The sequence below is a fragment of the Eucalyptus grandis genome, chromosome 8 (genome assembly GCF_016545825.1).
Source record: "Eucalyptus grandis isolate ANBG69807.140 chromosome 8, ASM1654582v1, whole genome shotgun sequence".
NCBI lineage: Eukaryota > Viridiplantae > Streptophyta > Magnoliopsida > Myrtales > Myrtaceae > Eucalyptus > Eucalyptus grandis.
Genome location: NC_052619.1, coordinates 5,942,071 through 5,957,257, shown reverse-complemented (window position 1 = coordinate 5,957,257; position 15,187 = coordinate 5,942,071). Strand labels below are relative to the sequence as shown.

Genomic DNA, 15,187 nt, shown 5'->3' with positions numbered 1-15,187 from the left:
GGCTTAATTCTCTAAAAGAATGCCTGACTTTTAGTTTAATCTCAATTATGTCCTGAACTTTTTTTTTCTAAAAACCCTTAAATTTTTAGAATTAATTTCAAATCTACCCTGAATTTTGTTTTAACTATAAAAAATCCACCAATTTTCAATATATATTCTTAAATTTACCCATGGTCCAATTTCAATTTAATATAATATTTCCACATTGATAATAAATTCACATCAATGAAGTGACAATAAAAATTATCTCCAAAATAAAACTGTTATAGGATATGAAAATTAGATAATACAAATGATGATTTTCAAATAAAGGGCTAATGAGGGTAAATTTCATACTAGAGTAAAAATTGATGAATTTTATCATAGACCAAAAAAAATCAAGGTAGATTTGAGACTGTATCTAAAATTGAGCTTTTTATTTAGATAAAGAAAATTTAGGATAGATTTAAATCGAATCTAAAGTTTGGGGTTTTTGTAGAAAAAAGTTCAAGAAAGAATTGAAACTATACCTAAAGTGGAGTTTTTTTTTTTTTTTTTTTTTTTTTGAGGAATTAGGTCCTTTTGTATCGAATAGAAATACTTACAATAGTTGGTAAAATAGTTATGATAATATATATATAGTACATTTAGCATTCCTTGCTTCGCCAGAGTGGGTTGATTCTCTAGAGGGTTCACTTCAATTTCAGAGTAGACACGTGAGAAAAATAAATACAAATTACAGACAAGGGGATTTTTCTAATCGATAACATGTACCTTAATCAATTTGCAAGGAGACAAATAGACAAGGACAAACACTAAATTAGATTTTGTCGTGTGAGAATAATGGCGTAGTGATGTCTCGAGACGTGAGAGATTAGAAAATGTGAAAATGTGTAAATTTCCGTCTTTTGTCTTTCCCTCAATTTTTGGCCCTTGCAAAACGACATGAAAAAGGAAAATAATATTCTGACATATTCTTAGGTTAGATGATAAGCTAGGGCTACCGACCCAACGCTGGAGTCTCTCTTTTCCTTTTCTTTTTTTTTGGCAGTATCTAGAACATTTTCATGTACATTGCCACATATTTTATGCCTTCTTGAGTTGACTGGTTGAAATTCATTATCGCGAAAATGGCGAAGATTATGCTTCAGCCGGCCTGGCAACCTCAAGGTCAATGCTATTGTCAGGACAGCGGAGACAATTCAAAATTTCATAGAAAACTCGCGTGATCTACTAGGTAAAAAAGTACCCTCTTACCTACTCCTGCTCCTGCCACACACTCACGGCCAATCCATCGTCCCTGGCAGAGCGGCCGTACCATCGGCTGCTCGTCAGGGCGTGGAGAAGAGGGACGAGGGCGTGATCGGTGACGTTTGGGAGGTTTGCTAAGATCGGTTTTCATAAAATTGGTTTCCTGAGGAAGCATGCACAAAATTTACCATTGCTGAATCGTGTCGTTAGCGCCAAAAATCGACTCGATGGATCGTGACCGAATAGCGAGGCCCACCAAGCCTGGTGCACGAGAGAAAAGGCCCACAAAAATCTGAGCAACGCCTGCCATCAAAGACACCGACGTTTCGCTGTCGAGTAATGCCCACAAGCGGAAGCATAAATGCAAAAGTGGTTTCTAGAGAGCCCGATACCGAAGACGCGGTGGATAAGACGATGCAATTATTAGCGCGAGGCCTGCCACCAAAGACACCGACATTTAACGCCCACAAGCGGAACGATAACTACAAAGGTGATCCCTGGAGAACCTGATACCGAAGATGCAGTAGATAAGACGATACAGTTATTAACCCGTACCAAAGATTTCAGAAACTTGAAATTGAAGTGATAACTGCCTGAAGATGGTTACTTACGATGAGGGACTATAAATAGCCGAGAGAACATCATTGTGGGGATCACACATTTGCATAACAAACATCAATATATCCAGTCTTTTGGCTATTTATTTACACTTGCGTTTACCTTCAATTGCTTTAGAATTACCCTTTATTTTATCGTCGTCGCATTACAATTAGTAACCTTCTTTCCGAAACGACAGACGACCCCATACAAATATTAAATCTGAAGAAAGCCTTTTCTTTCAAAGGTATTTGGTTTGAGAACTATCTCGGCCAAACAAGCGTATACTTATGTTGTACTTTTTGGGTTTTTGTTCTTCCTTTGTCTAACATAGCGGTAAACAGAGGACTATTCACGAGTTTATGAAAAATACAGGGTATCAAACCTAAAAAGTCATTTAAGTATGACGAGGGGACCCAAAAAAAAAAAAAATTAATGCGAGGTAATATACTCATGACGACACGTGTAGTATTGGACAGAGATATCCCTTTTAATGTAATGTGCAAATACAATAAATTTTTTAATTTATTTGTATAGTTCAAGACCCTCTACGAGTTCAAATAAATCACGATGGGGGCATCATAACGGTTATATAAACGTATATAAACTCAGGTTGATCCATTTGATCCTCTAAGCTCCCTAGGATGGTTCGTGCTTGGAGTCATTATAGAGTTAGCTCAAACATATGTGCTAGTTTTATGTATCCTTATTTAATCAAATTTTATAGATGCATGATGAATCTACTTATAAATCCAATGGAAAGAGACGCAATTGGGGATTCTGGTTCATTTATGGGGTACCCTACATTGGTTAAAAAGTTATATATATATAAAATAATGCCAAACATATGTTTGGTATTCTCGATTTGTCAGTTGTGTAAATAAATCCACACCAAGTTTAGATAGATTTTGTTGTGTATTTGTTCCAACACTTAAAATTGATTACCGAATTGAGTAGCGGAAATCCATGGTATCTCCCAAAATTCTACATTAAGATACTGTTGTGTATCAAGTTGCGAGGGCCCGACGCAGTGGCTGTCGGAGAAGGCCGCTGGGAAGCCGCGGATGGCGAGGGCGGTCCTGTCCTTGAGGCTGAAGAAGCGGCGGCCATGGCCGCCCTCGTCTTCGTCGAGAGGAAGCATCAGTAATGGAGAGTGAGGAGGAGGAAAGCTGGGAGAGAGAGAGAGTCGCCGGCATTGATGGCCATCGTTGATGGAAGAACGCAACGACTATCACAAGAGAGAGAGAGAGAGAGAGAGAGAGAGTAATTGTTTATTATTAATCTGACTTTTGGATACGACAAAAAAAAAAATCTGTTTTTTGATATTAGATTGTTACAAATGATATCTGTTGACTTTGGATTCTTATTTCCAAATATGAAATTGCCAGTTTTAGATTGGAATAAGGAAACTTGATAGCCAAGAGTCGTTTCCTTCTTTGGAGTCTGGGGGGAAAAAACACAAAAACTTGTCGGTGGGCGTCCAGCTGGATGTTTTATTCATCTCTGCGGGTACGAAAAAATAAGTTATATTTTCCAGTGCGAATATTAGTCATGTAATAGAACACATTTCTTATTTTCAATGCATATAATTTATTTTTAACCATTTTTTTTCAAATTTAAAATCACTAAAACATAAACTCAATAGATATAAACGTTTGAGAACGATAATTAAAATTTTTCGAGATTTTTTTTTTGTCTATTTTTGCAAATTTTAATTAAAAGAGATAAAGTCTAGGGATTGTAATACTACTTGAAGGACGTTCAAATGTAAAAGATATCACCACAGCTACAATAAAATTAGTGAGAAGTGAAATATGAATTTGTTTACATCGGTGTCCTAAATTTTGAATTGTTTATACTTGATGGTATACAATATCGAAAATGTGTCGTATTGTAAACCGCACTTAAATATTTTTCATGGAATCACTAAACAATTCAGTGGGTTAAATTAAAATACATAGACTTAAATTATATATTTTAATTGAAAATTACGGTACATTACATTGATTGATGTGCATCTATGTTAACTACAAAGTACCCTTTTAGTTTTAAATATTGCAAATCGTAAGTTCTTGTGCTTTTCACTACAACTTGCCACGTGCCAATTTCACGAAGGGGTAAGCGTTCACTTTGCTAGTGAAAATTTGCCCACAAAGTTTGAGAAAAACATCATTTAAATAAACTAATAAAATAAAACAAAATGAGAATAACGCACTTAACAAATGACAACTGGGCAGTTAATTATTTCGTGAAATTATAAGAAATAAATTTTACTCGACAGATTAGCATTGATTAAAGTTAAAATTAAAGTTAAGTTAAAAATTTCCTGTGCAATTTGTCACTCTTTTTCAAAAGAAAATCGACTTTTCCCTTTTCCTTGGCATCCCTCGGCTTTATTCATTGCCAACACATTTTAATCTTTGTTGTCAAATTGTATTTAAATTTTATAATGTTCTTCAATTTGATTTTTTTTCTGCTATAATGTACTAATGGCTATAACAACCTGCTATGAAAATTGAATTGTCTAAAAATTCAACGATGCATTGATTTCAAATGCATATATTGGTGACTCTATGTGGAATTGAAGATGTAAATCGATTATATTAAATGCTCATAAATATTAGATTGACTCATCAACTTAAATGATGCAGATAAAGGTCGCTCGAGTTTGTCTATGAAAGAAGTTAGATTGATTATTAATCACATATCATTGATTATCAATTACATATACATTATCTAGAGAACATTTAAAAATCTATGTAATTTTAATGAAAAAAACTTAATACGACATAATCCACCCATGGCAAGTCTAATATAGACAAATATATCCCCTTTAAGGTAAGGTGCAAATAAGGTAGATCTTTGAGCTTATCTATATATTTCATGACCCTCTACTAATTCAGATAAATCACAATAATGTCATTATAGAGAATATATAAACTTATAAACTCACAATGATCCATTTAATCTGTTAAGCTCACACAGAAAGTACTATTTGGAGCCATTATAAAGTTAACCAAACTATACGGACACATAGAACTGGTGAATCTACTCATAAATCTAATAAAAGAGAAACAATTTGGGATTATAGTCCATTTGTGGAGTACCCATTTTTAAAGTTCATAATATCAAGATAAGTTCACGTATTGAATAAGGCCGACAAATGTTTGGTGTTCTCAATTTATCAATTGAGTAAATGTAATCCACATTATATTTAGATAGATTTTGTTGTAACCATTGTACACTTAAAATTGACTAGTGAATTAGTAGAGCGCATACACCAGATCTCCCAAGAATCATCATTAAGACACTGTTTGATGCATTAAGCTGTATGAATTGGTGAATTAAAACTGCCCAAATTCATTTATTTACTTGAACTTATTCTTTGTAAGATTTCATTGAGCATATCATAGGATTCAGTAAAGTCAAGAAAATCTAATGCTAACATTGAAAAAGATACCAGGACGTAATATCTGCAACTCCTTCACTGGTCAAATTACATCAATGGGACATGTAGTAGACAATATCTTCACATCCCAAGCACCAAACACTCTCATAAGCAGAGACTAGACAAAAGCTTGCGACACATAAACACCGTTTGTGTGATCCTCACTAAGAAGGATAATCAGATGGGAAAACCCAAAGCGGAGGAGAATCGATCCTGTCCGAGCCCAGTTCGCAAATCTCCTTCACCTTCCCGCTCTTCAAGCTGTACACCCCCATGTCTTGCCCACCGTACGAGTCGCCGTGCTCCTCCGGATCCCAGTTATCATCGGTGAAGTACACCGAGTTTGTCTCGAGCTCTGGGAAGTCCCGGGCCGACACCGATCTCGAGTGGCTCCTGCCCACAAAGATGGCCCGGTTGCCGATCGAGTCCAGCCACACCCATTCCTCGCTGTTCATGTCCAGCACGTAAACATGAAAATACAGGGTTCTGGAGGGACGGACCGAAGTGTCCATGTCCTCCTCTGTCAGGAAGTCATCTTCTTCGACCGGGACACCGTGCCTGTTCACGAAATACCCTGTGAACCTCACGAGAAGCAAAAGCTCACTCGCCGCCTCGACTAAGTACGCGTTCGTAAAACAAACATTCCTGAGAGCACGTTCAGCCTCGGCTGATTTCCGGGGGAAGGAGGAGTTAATCTCCGTGATTTTCATGGGGTGATCCCTGTTGAAGTCCCACGCTTCGACGAATCCACTGTCGCGGAGGGCAAAGAGCGTGCCCTGGTAGAATGTGACGTCGCTATAAGGACCACCGTCACCAGCTAGCTCCGTCCACATGCCAACTCCGTCGAAGTCTTTGCAGCTGCAAAACGCAAGCTTCGACTCAATGCCAAAGATCGCGACGACCCAGCAGCTCTTGCCCTCAGCATCGTCATTAGGGTTCGCTGATAACACGGCCTTCGAAATGACATAGTCGCGAAGCGGCAGGACAGGAAGTAGGGTCGTGCCCCGGCCACTCCCCAGATGGTTCGTCTCGTAAAAGGTGGCCGGACTGCAGCTGTTGTCGTGGACGCTCTGAAGCACTTGGAGCACGCTGGGGAACGTCTTGGCGGGAGGGAGGCGGAGGACCTGGCCGCCGCGAAGCGGGTCGAAGAGATAAGGCTCCGAGTCCTTGTCCAAGAGCACGAGCCAACCTCGCGAAGACCCGACACAGCGGCTGTCGGAAAGGGCCTCCGGGAAGCTGCGGAGGGCGAGGCCGGTCTTGTCCTTGAGACTGAAGAAGCGCCAGCCATGGCCCTCCTCGTCTTTGTCTTTGTCCAGTGGAAGCATCAGTAGTGGAGATCGAGAAAGAGGAGGGCAGGGAGAGAGGAAGTCGCAAGCATTGATGGCCATTGTTGATGGAGGAACACAATGACCATCACAGAGAGAGAGAGAGAGAGAGAGAGTAATCACAACTATTTTAATTTTTAACGATTGAAGAGGCACTATGGATCCGGTTCTTTTATGGAGTTCGGAGAAAGACGAGTGATTTTTCTTGTTTTTTTGGTAAACGGGTTGATTTGTTAAGTTTGGATTTTTATTTCCTAATATGAAATTGCCTGTTTCAAATTGGGAACCTTGGAATTGGAGGCTAATTAGGAAACTTGATGGCCAAGAGTTGTTTCCGTGTTGGAGTCTTCGGAAAAAAAAAAAATATATATATATATATATATATATATATATATATAAACGGGAAAAACAGAGATAGGTGGTAAATTTTCCATTTCTGCAATTATTGAAATATATTTCACGCTATGAATATTATTTACGCAATGCGAGTATTTCTACATTCAAAATTAGCAGTCGAGCGTATGCCACGTGGCAATAGTATGTGCACAGGAAAGTGTATAAATTGGAAATATTATATATAATCTTTATCCACTATTCTCCAAATCTAAAATCATAAAACGGAAAGAGATAAATGTTGATAAGTGACCAACGGATAAATTAAAACTTATTTATCGAACAGGTGCCATGGGGAAGATTTGTCGCATGCCAATGACAAACGTGAAATAAAGTCACCGAGCACATTTAGAATAATTAGATAATTCATGGGCTTCAAATTTCAATGCATTTAGTCTTTGTTCACTGTTTTCAGTAGAATGAGAACGACGTTGTAGTGATATATACCATCATCTAAACACAATTATAATTTGATTTTATTGCAATATTTAAATCGGCTAATGGTAAATGACATTAATACAATCATGTCACGACCCTCTTTTCCGTTGATGATCGAGGAAAAGGATGGGTTTAGAGGTAGTGCCCCAAAAACAGACCAACGATACATAATTAGTCGTGGGCTCTAGTTCGGATTAATCCTAAAGAATTTAATGTGAGTCGCCACTAGCTTTTCGGGTCATCTACAAACCAAGTGAGGCATTAAAGATCACCTCACTTTCTACGCCACTGGAATTTCCTAAATCAGACATTTGAATATGCTAACGGTTTTTAGTACCCTTTTGGTGTCTCTAACTTGGCAAGATTATTCATCTAAGTGATCAAATGGTTCTTGTTACCAAATATGAGCCATGAAGATCATTAGATATCGCTAAGTGTTCATGCAAGGGTTTTTAAGAGTTTATTATGATCCTAAGATTTACCCTAACTAATGCTAAAAAGGAAAAGTGCAATCAAAAAATTGAAAGTGCGGAAAGTAAATACCCAAATATCGAAAAGAGTTAAATTAAAGGAACAAGTTGGGCAAATGATATGAAATGATTTGTTATTAATTCCTAGGACAGCAACCCCGTAAGCTAAAATCAAAATCAGAGACTTAAGTCTCATTTATTACCAAAAAAATCATCTAATAAAATTCTATCTAATGATCCCAAAGACTAAAAAGAGACCTAATATCCTTAAAAGTAATCCTAATTCGAATACTAATGAGCTTCTTCTTCTTCTTTTTTAAATCTATTTATCATTTTTTATTTTTTTATTTTGGGAAATTTTTTTATTTTTCTTTTCTCCTCTCTTGGCCCCTTATGCTCAGAACCACATGAATTCATCAACGTCGCATCGAGAGCTGACCATTCTAATCTACCAAATACCATAACACCAAGGAAGTTTCACTGGTAATTAACAACATGTCTAACACCTCGTCCCCGGTGTACTCAAACCATCCGCAATCGACATCATCTAAAGCGAATTTCAGTGAAATTAATTGGACGACACGACTTTAACTTGCACTGAACTAACACGAATCGCTCATTAAACTCTCTTACCACTTCATGATCATCAATCAATTTGGCATCGAATCGAAACCGAGTTCAATTCAAAACAGACATCACAAGTCGCGGCCAGCATGTGTTCACTTCATTCCAACATGATTTAAACCATCACAACATATTAAGCAAATTCCAGTAAATTCTAGCAGCTTAAATCGAATTCCTAGCGACATCTAACGAAGTTCGGGGAACTTCAATCGATTCAGCAACATTTGTAGCATGTAGATTCGATTTGCCAGCAAGCTACGGCGGATTTCCGGCTAGTTTCCAGCAAATTTGAGGAGAAGAGTCTTACCTGGAGAGAGATTGAACCGGGAAAGTTGCTGCTGGACTTCTTGTGTTCACCGGACTAGATCACCGCCGGCGGGAATTCTCGAGTAACTCGCGTGGCCGATTGAAGAATCGGTGAGAGAGAATTTCCTTCAGATCAAAACCTGGTCTGCGAGCGGAACCGGAACCACGGTCGGCGATTAATCGACGATGGGAGCTTTGTCTCACCTCCGGTGATCAGATTCCCAGCCGACGAGCGACTCTCGAGCGAGAGAGATCTCATCACTTCGACGCGTGGAGAACCGCGCGACGATCGCCGCACGCGGCCCTTGAGGTGCCATGGCCGCCGCAGTTTGGTTGGAAGGACGACGATCGTCGAGCTCCACTCTTCTCCGGTCTTTCTGATCGTCATCCTGTTCCCCACGCGGACGCGACTGAGCTCCGACTGCGGAAGCAAGCGCGCAGCTCGAGCCAGATCGCTCGAGCTCGTCGCCTTCCGTTCGTGTCGCCAACTGATGAACCATCGGAGAAGTAGATTTCAACTTCGGAGCGAACGACGACGAGAGCAGCAGAATCGAAGCGATCGACACCAGACGCGCCGAACGGAGAACCGTCATCGCAGCAACTCCACGGCGAGTCTCCATTTCGAGTTTCGACTTCGATCGATCACTCTGCTTCGATCAAACTTCGTTTCCAGGCGACGACGGAGCTTCCGTTGGTTTTCTCGGGAAAGGCGAGGGAGGTTAATGGCGCGATGGGAAGGAGATTCGCCGGGAAAGGAACTGGCGACTTCCGCCGGAAGGTACGGCGGCGAGGGGAGCGGAGCTGATGTGATGGTGGCGGAGACGGGAGAATGGGAGAATCGGCCATGAATGGACCTCTGGCGAACTTCGTTCTAAGTTGCTGGGCTTTATGGGCCGCAGTAGGCGAATGGGCCAAGTTTCGGCCCTGTCTAATATGGTCTGGTGGACCGGGCCGAATTGAAGCCTTTTTTACTCGTTTTATTCTCCTCTTCTTTTTCTTTTGCTTTTTCTTTTTTTTTTTGGAGGGGGGACTATACTTATCATGACGCATTTACCCTAATTAAAAAATCTCAAAATTTTATCAATGTGACACATTATCCCTCCATCAAGGTTCCATCAACAAGCACCGTTACAAATCTACTTGCATGGACACCTAAAGTAAACAACACTCACATGGAGCTCATAAAAAAAGCTAGATTATTTTGGCTGAAAATCATTTGACCGAACCTTGAAAGAGGATAAATGTGTCACATAAGTACATGTTTGGGTTTTTCTATGCCACAAAAAGAGTTTAAGATAAATTTGTTGCAGTAAGCATAATTTGGGGGTTTTTTATGTAACAAAAAAATTCATGGTAAATGTACCGTAGTCGGCATACTTTTTGGATTTTGGTGAATTTTTCCCTTTTTTTTCTATAGTTGATATCTATTTTATTTATTTATTTACTTATTTATTAATAACTATTTTTAAAAAAATCGTGTGTTCAATTTGTCGGCGAAAATTCAGGTGTTGACAAACCATATATGATCCTTCGTGTTACTTTGTTATGACTTCAAATTAAATGGAATAGTTATTTACTTATTCACAAAATCAAATAAGCAATCGTTCAAACTATGAATACATTATTTTAGTAAAAATAATTTTCCTTCTCGGTTATTATTAGATCCATCATAGCCTATATATAACTATACTTACACATACCGTTTGATAAGTTACATGTGTGTTTGGAGTTAATTCTATATATAAATTTCTCAGCATGTCAAATAATGCAAATGTTAGTATGTAAACTATTTTGTACATTGACAGTAAATAAATCATACAAAACAATCAAACAGTATGTTCATAATGTGCCTACAATAAAGCAATCCATTCTCTTCTCATATTTTCTTCTCTTTGTTGACCATTTCAATGGCTTATGCACTGACAGTTTGAGAAGAAAAATAGCAATTTGAGAAATGAGTGATAACGATAAGGAGTGGGAGGAGGAAGTTGAAATCCAGCAAAAGTTCGGTAAATGTCAGGTTGCTGGTTGCTACTGGTGTTTTAGTTTTAAAATGTGCATCTATATATTGATTCTTGCTAAAGCGAGAAAGTTGGATAATGTCAGGTTGGTCTTTAAAATTAGGAAAATGGAAAAAAAAAAAAAAAAAAATGAAGATTCGGATGCAAGAAGAGGGCTCTGTCCGTTCAAAAAATGACCCATTCCTAAACAACTCGAGAAGTTTCTTTTAAGGAAGTATCGGAAAAGTCTTAAACTTATTCATTCGTACCAATTTAGTCCTAAACATTTTAGTTCATTGCAATGCCAATTTATGGTGACAGACCAAGTATGATGAAATTGAAAAAGGCCATGCACCCGTCAGCAATTGGGATGAGCTGAATCCCTAGGGAGTGCGTGATTTTAATGCACTGAGAATGTGACATTAGGATAAGTAAGGTGACGATATCCAAAAGTATGAGCGCAAGTTCTCGACTTGGCTATAATTGGACCTACCATGAAACCTAAATTGTCTAAGAATTCAAGGATGCGCTAATTTCGAATATGTATCAAGGGAAACTCATATTTAAACTCGAAAATGTAAATGGATCACATGAAACCCTTATGAACATTAGACTGACTCATCAACTTAATGACGTCGATATAGATCACTCGCGTTCGTCTATGGAAAAAAGTTAGATTGATTGTTGGGATTACTTACCCATAATTATGAAAATTTAAGCAATTATGTTAAAAAAAAAAAAACTTGATATGGACAAAGATAAGCCTTTTAATGTAAGGTGCAAATTCGGATAAATCACGATGAGAGCATCATAAAGAATATATATACTTATAAACTCACGTTGATCTATTTAATCTGTTAAGCTCAAACAGAAAGTGCTACTTGGAACCGTTATAAAGTTAACTAACCTATACGTGCTAATTTTATGTATCCCAACGTAAGCGAATCATACAAGTATTAAAACTAGTGAATCTACTCATAAATCTAATAAAATAGACGCAACTAGGGATTCTGGTCCATGCATTGAGCACGTTACATCAGTCAAAATTTATATAGAATCTATTTTTAAAGTTCATAATATTAAGATAAAGCTCACATGTTGAATAACACCAGACATGTGTATGGTATCCTCAATTTATCAATAAAGTGAATGAAATCCGCATCAAATTTAGTTAGATAATGTTGTATCAATTGCGACACTTAAAATTGATTACTGAACCAATGCATATACACCGTGTCTCCCAAGATTCTCCATTAGCATACGGTTTGATGTGTCAAAATTGAATGAGTTGAAAAATTCAAGCTTCCCATTAATGCACTTAAAAAAAAAAAAAACAGGAAAACCTTCACTGTCAAATTACCAATGGGAGATCTAGTATTAGACAGTATCTCATCATCCCAAGCAATAAACTATAGACAATATCTCATCATCCCAATCAACAAACTATCGCACAAACAGAGAAATTCTCACTGACAACCCTAGAAATGAGCTTGTGACAAACGAGCAATGTTTGTATCATCCTCACTTGGAAGGATAATCAGATGGGAAAACCCAAAACGGAGGAGGCTCGATCTTGTCGGAACCGACTTCGCAAATCTCCTTCACCTTCCCGCTCTGCAAGCTGTACACCCCCATGTCGTGCCCACCGTACAGGTCGTCGTGCTCCGCCGGATCCCAGTTATCGTCCGTGAAGTACACCGAGTTCCCCTCGAACTCCGGAAAGTCCCGGACCGACACCGATCTCGAGTGGCTCCCCCCCACGAACACGGCCCGCTCCCCGATCGAGTCCAGCCCCACCCACTCCTCGCTGTTCATGTCCAGCATGTACACATGGAAATACAGCGTTCTGTAGGGACAGACCAGAGGGCGTATGTCCTCGTCGGTCAGGAGGTCATCTTCTTCGACCGGGACGCCGTGTTCGTTCACGAAATACCCTGCAAACCTCACGAGAAGCAAAATCTCACCTGCCGCCTCGACTATGTATGTGTTCGTGAAACAAAGATTCCTGAGAACGCGTGCAGCCTCGGCCGATTTCTGCGGGAAGGACGACTTGATCTCCATGAGTTTTATGGGGTGGTCCCGATTGAAGTCCCACACTTCGACGAATCCGTCGTTGCCGAGGGCGAAGAACGTTCCGTAGTAGAACATGACATCGCTATAAGGAGCATGCTTGCCAGTTAGCTCGGTCCATGCACCGCCTCCGCCGAAGTCTTTAGAGCCGCAAATCGCGAGCTTCGACTCGCTGCCAAAGATCGCGACGACCCAGCAACTATTGCCCTCATCATCATCTTGATCATAAGGGCTCGCTGATAACACGGCCTTCGAGATGATATACTCGCGCAGCGTCCGGAGAGGAAGCAGGGCCGTGGTCCGCAAACGTTTCAGATGGACCGCCTCATAAAAGGCGGCTGAACCGCGGCCGTCGTCATCGTCGTCCCTCCGAAGCACTTGGAGCACGCAGGGGAACGTCTCGACGGGAGGGAGGCGGAGGACCCGGCCGCCGCGGATCGGGTCGAGGAGGTAAGGCTCCGAGTCCTTGTCCAGGAGCACGAGCCAACCGTCCGAGGACCCGACGCAGCGGCTGTCGGAGAATGTCTCCGGGAAGCCGCGGAGGGCGAGGGCGGTCTTGTCCTTGAGGCTGAAGAGGCGACAGCCATGGCCAACCTCGTCCTTGTCGAGAGGAAGCATCAGCAGTGGAGACAGAGAAAGAGGAAGGCTGGGAGAGAGAGAGTCGCAGGCATTGATGGCCATCGTTGATGGAGGAAACGATCAGATAGAGATAGAGAGAGACAGTAATTGAAGAGGCACTGCTACCGATGCAGTTCATTTGTAGGGTTCTTCGGAGAAAAACGAGTGATTTCTCTTGTTTTCCTAAACGGGTTGATTTGATAAATTGGATTTTTATTTCCTAATACGAAATTGCCTGTTTCAGATTTGCGTGAACGTTTGGCGCTGGAGATTAATAGGAAACTGGATCGCCAGGAGTTGTTTCCTTCTTTCGAGTATGAGAAAACAAGCGGGAAAAAAGAGCAGGTCGGCGGAAAAATTATTCATTTCGGCAAGTACTAAAATAGGGAAATAAGCTGTATTTCACAGTATGTACATTATTTGATCAATACGGCACATTTTACATTTTCTGATTAATTCCTAATTAAACGGATACATTTAGTATTCTAACGTAATTTATTTTTAGCTTCTTCTTTTTACAATTTACAATCAATAAAAGATCAAATTCGGAAGAGATAAATGGTTTAGAATGATAACTAGGGTTTTTCAAGATATGCATTTTTATCTTTTTTTTAAAAATAAACTACATTCATGTTAATTTGATATAATTTCATATTAAGTGGATTATTTATGTACTTATTCACGAAATGAAATAAGCAATGCTTCAAAGTACGAAATAATGTATTCATTTTCCTTTTCTATTATTATTAGATCCATTGCTAATATAAAATGTACTTACACATAACATTTGATGAGTTACATGTGTGTTTGGAGATAATTTTGTACACGAATTTCTCAGTATGTCCAGTAAAGCAATTGTTAGTGTGTAGATAGGATAAGAACACTAAGTGCCATAACTTTCGTACAACATCACTTTAGTGTCAAATTTATTTTCCGGATCATTTAATTACTACTTAAAAAAATGATCATTTAAGTGCCAACTACGTTGCGGCAATATTCTATTATTTTTCGATCCAACGTGGCTTGCCGACGCTTGACTTGGCATACATAACATAAATGACATCTCTAAACATGTTTGCCCTAATATGAAACCTTATTCATGGAAGAGAGAACCCTAATTATTGTGCCTAGGCTTTGGGCTAGATTTGGATAGTGATGGTCAATTTCTAGGTCTGGATTGAGGGAAAAGTGTCAAAAAAAGTCATAAATATTTTGTATTTGTGCTAATTTATTCCTAAACCTTTTATTGGTATCGATTTAGTCTTAAATATTTTGATTTTGTGCCAATTCAGTCTTTCCGGCTAATTTTGACTAAATTTTGCTGATTGAGTTCCAAACGGCTAACATGGCACGATCGATGTTGACGTGGAAAATTTTTAATAATATTTTAATAATTTTTATGAATTTTCATTTTATTTATTTTTCTTTTTTCCTTCTCCTCCTCCTTCTAGCCAGTCACTAGACCTTGGCAATTAGCTAGAGGTGACCATCTGGCGAGCCTCACCGGCCACTAGGAGGCTCAAGCCCTTGCTAGAGGCCACAAGGTCGCGCTTGTGAAGCCTTGAGCCCTTGCCAGGCTGAGCAAGGCTCGACCTTGTTGGCTTGCTGGCCCAGCTTGAGGTCACCCTTGTGGGTTGGGTGGCCTTGAGCTAGCCTCGCCAGAGGCTG

The 15,187-nt window shown here is 39.5% G+C and overlaps 2 protein-coding genes across 2 annotated transcripts; both read right to left on the bottom strand.

Moving 5' to 3' along the window:
• Window positions 1–5,439: 5,439 nt before the first annotated feature.
• Window positions 5,440–6,663, bottom strand: LOC104416086 (F-box protein SKIP23). The gene has a single exon (XM_010027524.2). It carries the CDS (start codon window positions 6,661–6,663, stop codon window positions 5,440–5,442), a length of 1,224 nt encoding a protein of 407 aa, XP_010025826.2.
• Window positions 6,664–12,352: 5,689 nt separating this feature from the next.
• On the bottom strand, window positions 12,353–13,582 carry LOC104416085 (F-box protein SKIP23). Its single transcript, XM_010027523.2, has one exon. It carries the CDS (start codon window positions 13,580–13,582, stop codon window positions 12,353–12,355), a length of 1,230 nt encoding a protein of 409 aa, XP_010025825.2.
• Between the last annotated feature and the right edge of the window lie 1,605 nt (window positions 13,583–15,187).

Bases quoted from the DNA above. Each gene is read 5' to 3' on its own strand.
- LOC104416085 (XM_010027523.2), bottom strand. From the start codon at position 13,582: ATGGCCATCAATGCCTGCGACTCTCTCTCTCCCAGCCTTCCTCTTTCT.
- LOC104416086 (XM_010027524.2), bottom strand. From the start codon at position 6,663: ATGGCCATCAATGCTTGCGACTTCCTCTCTCCCTGCCCTCCTCTTTCT.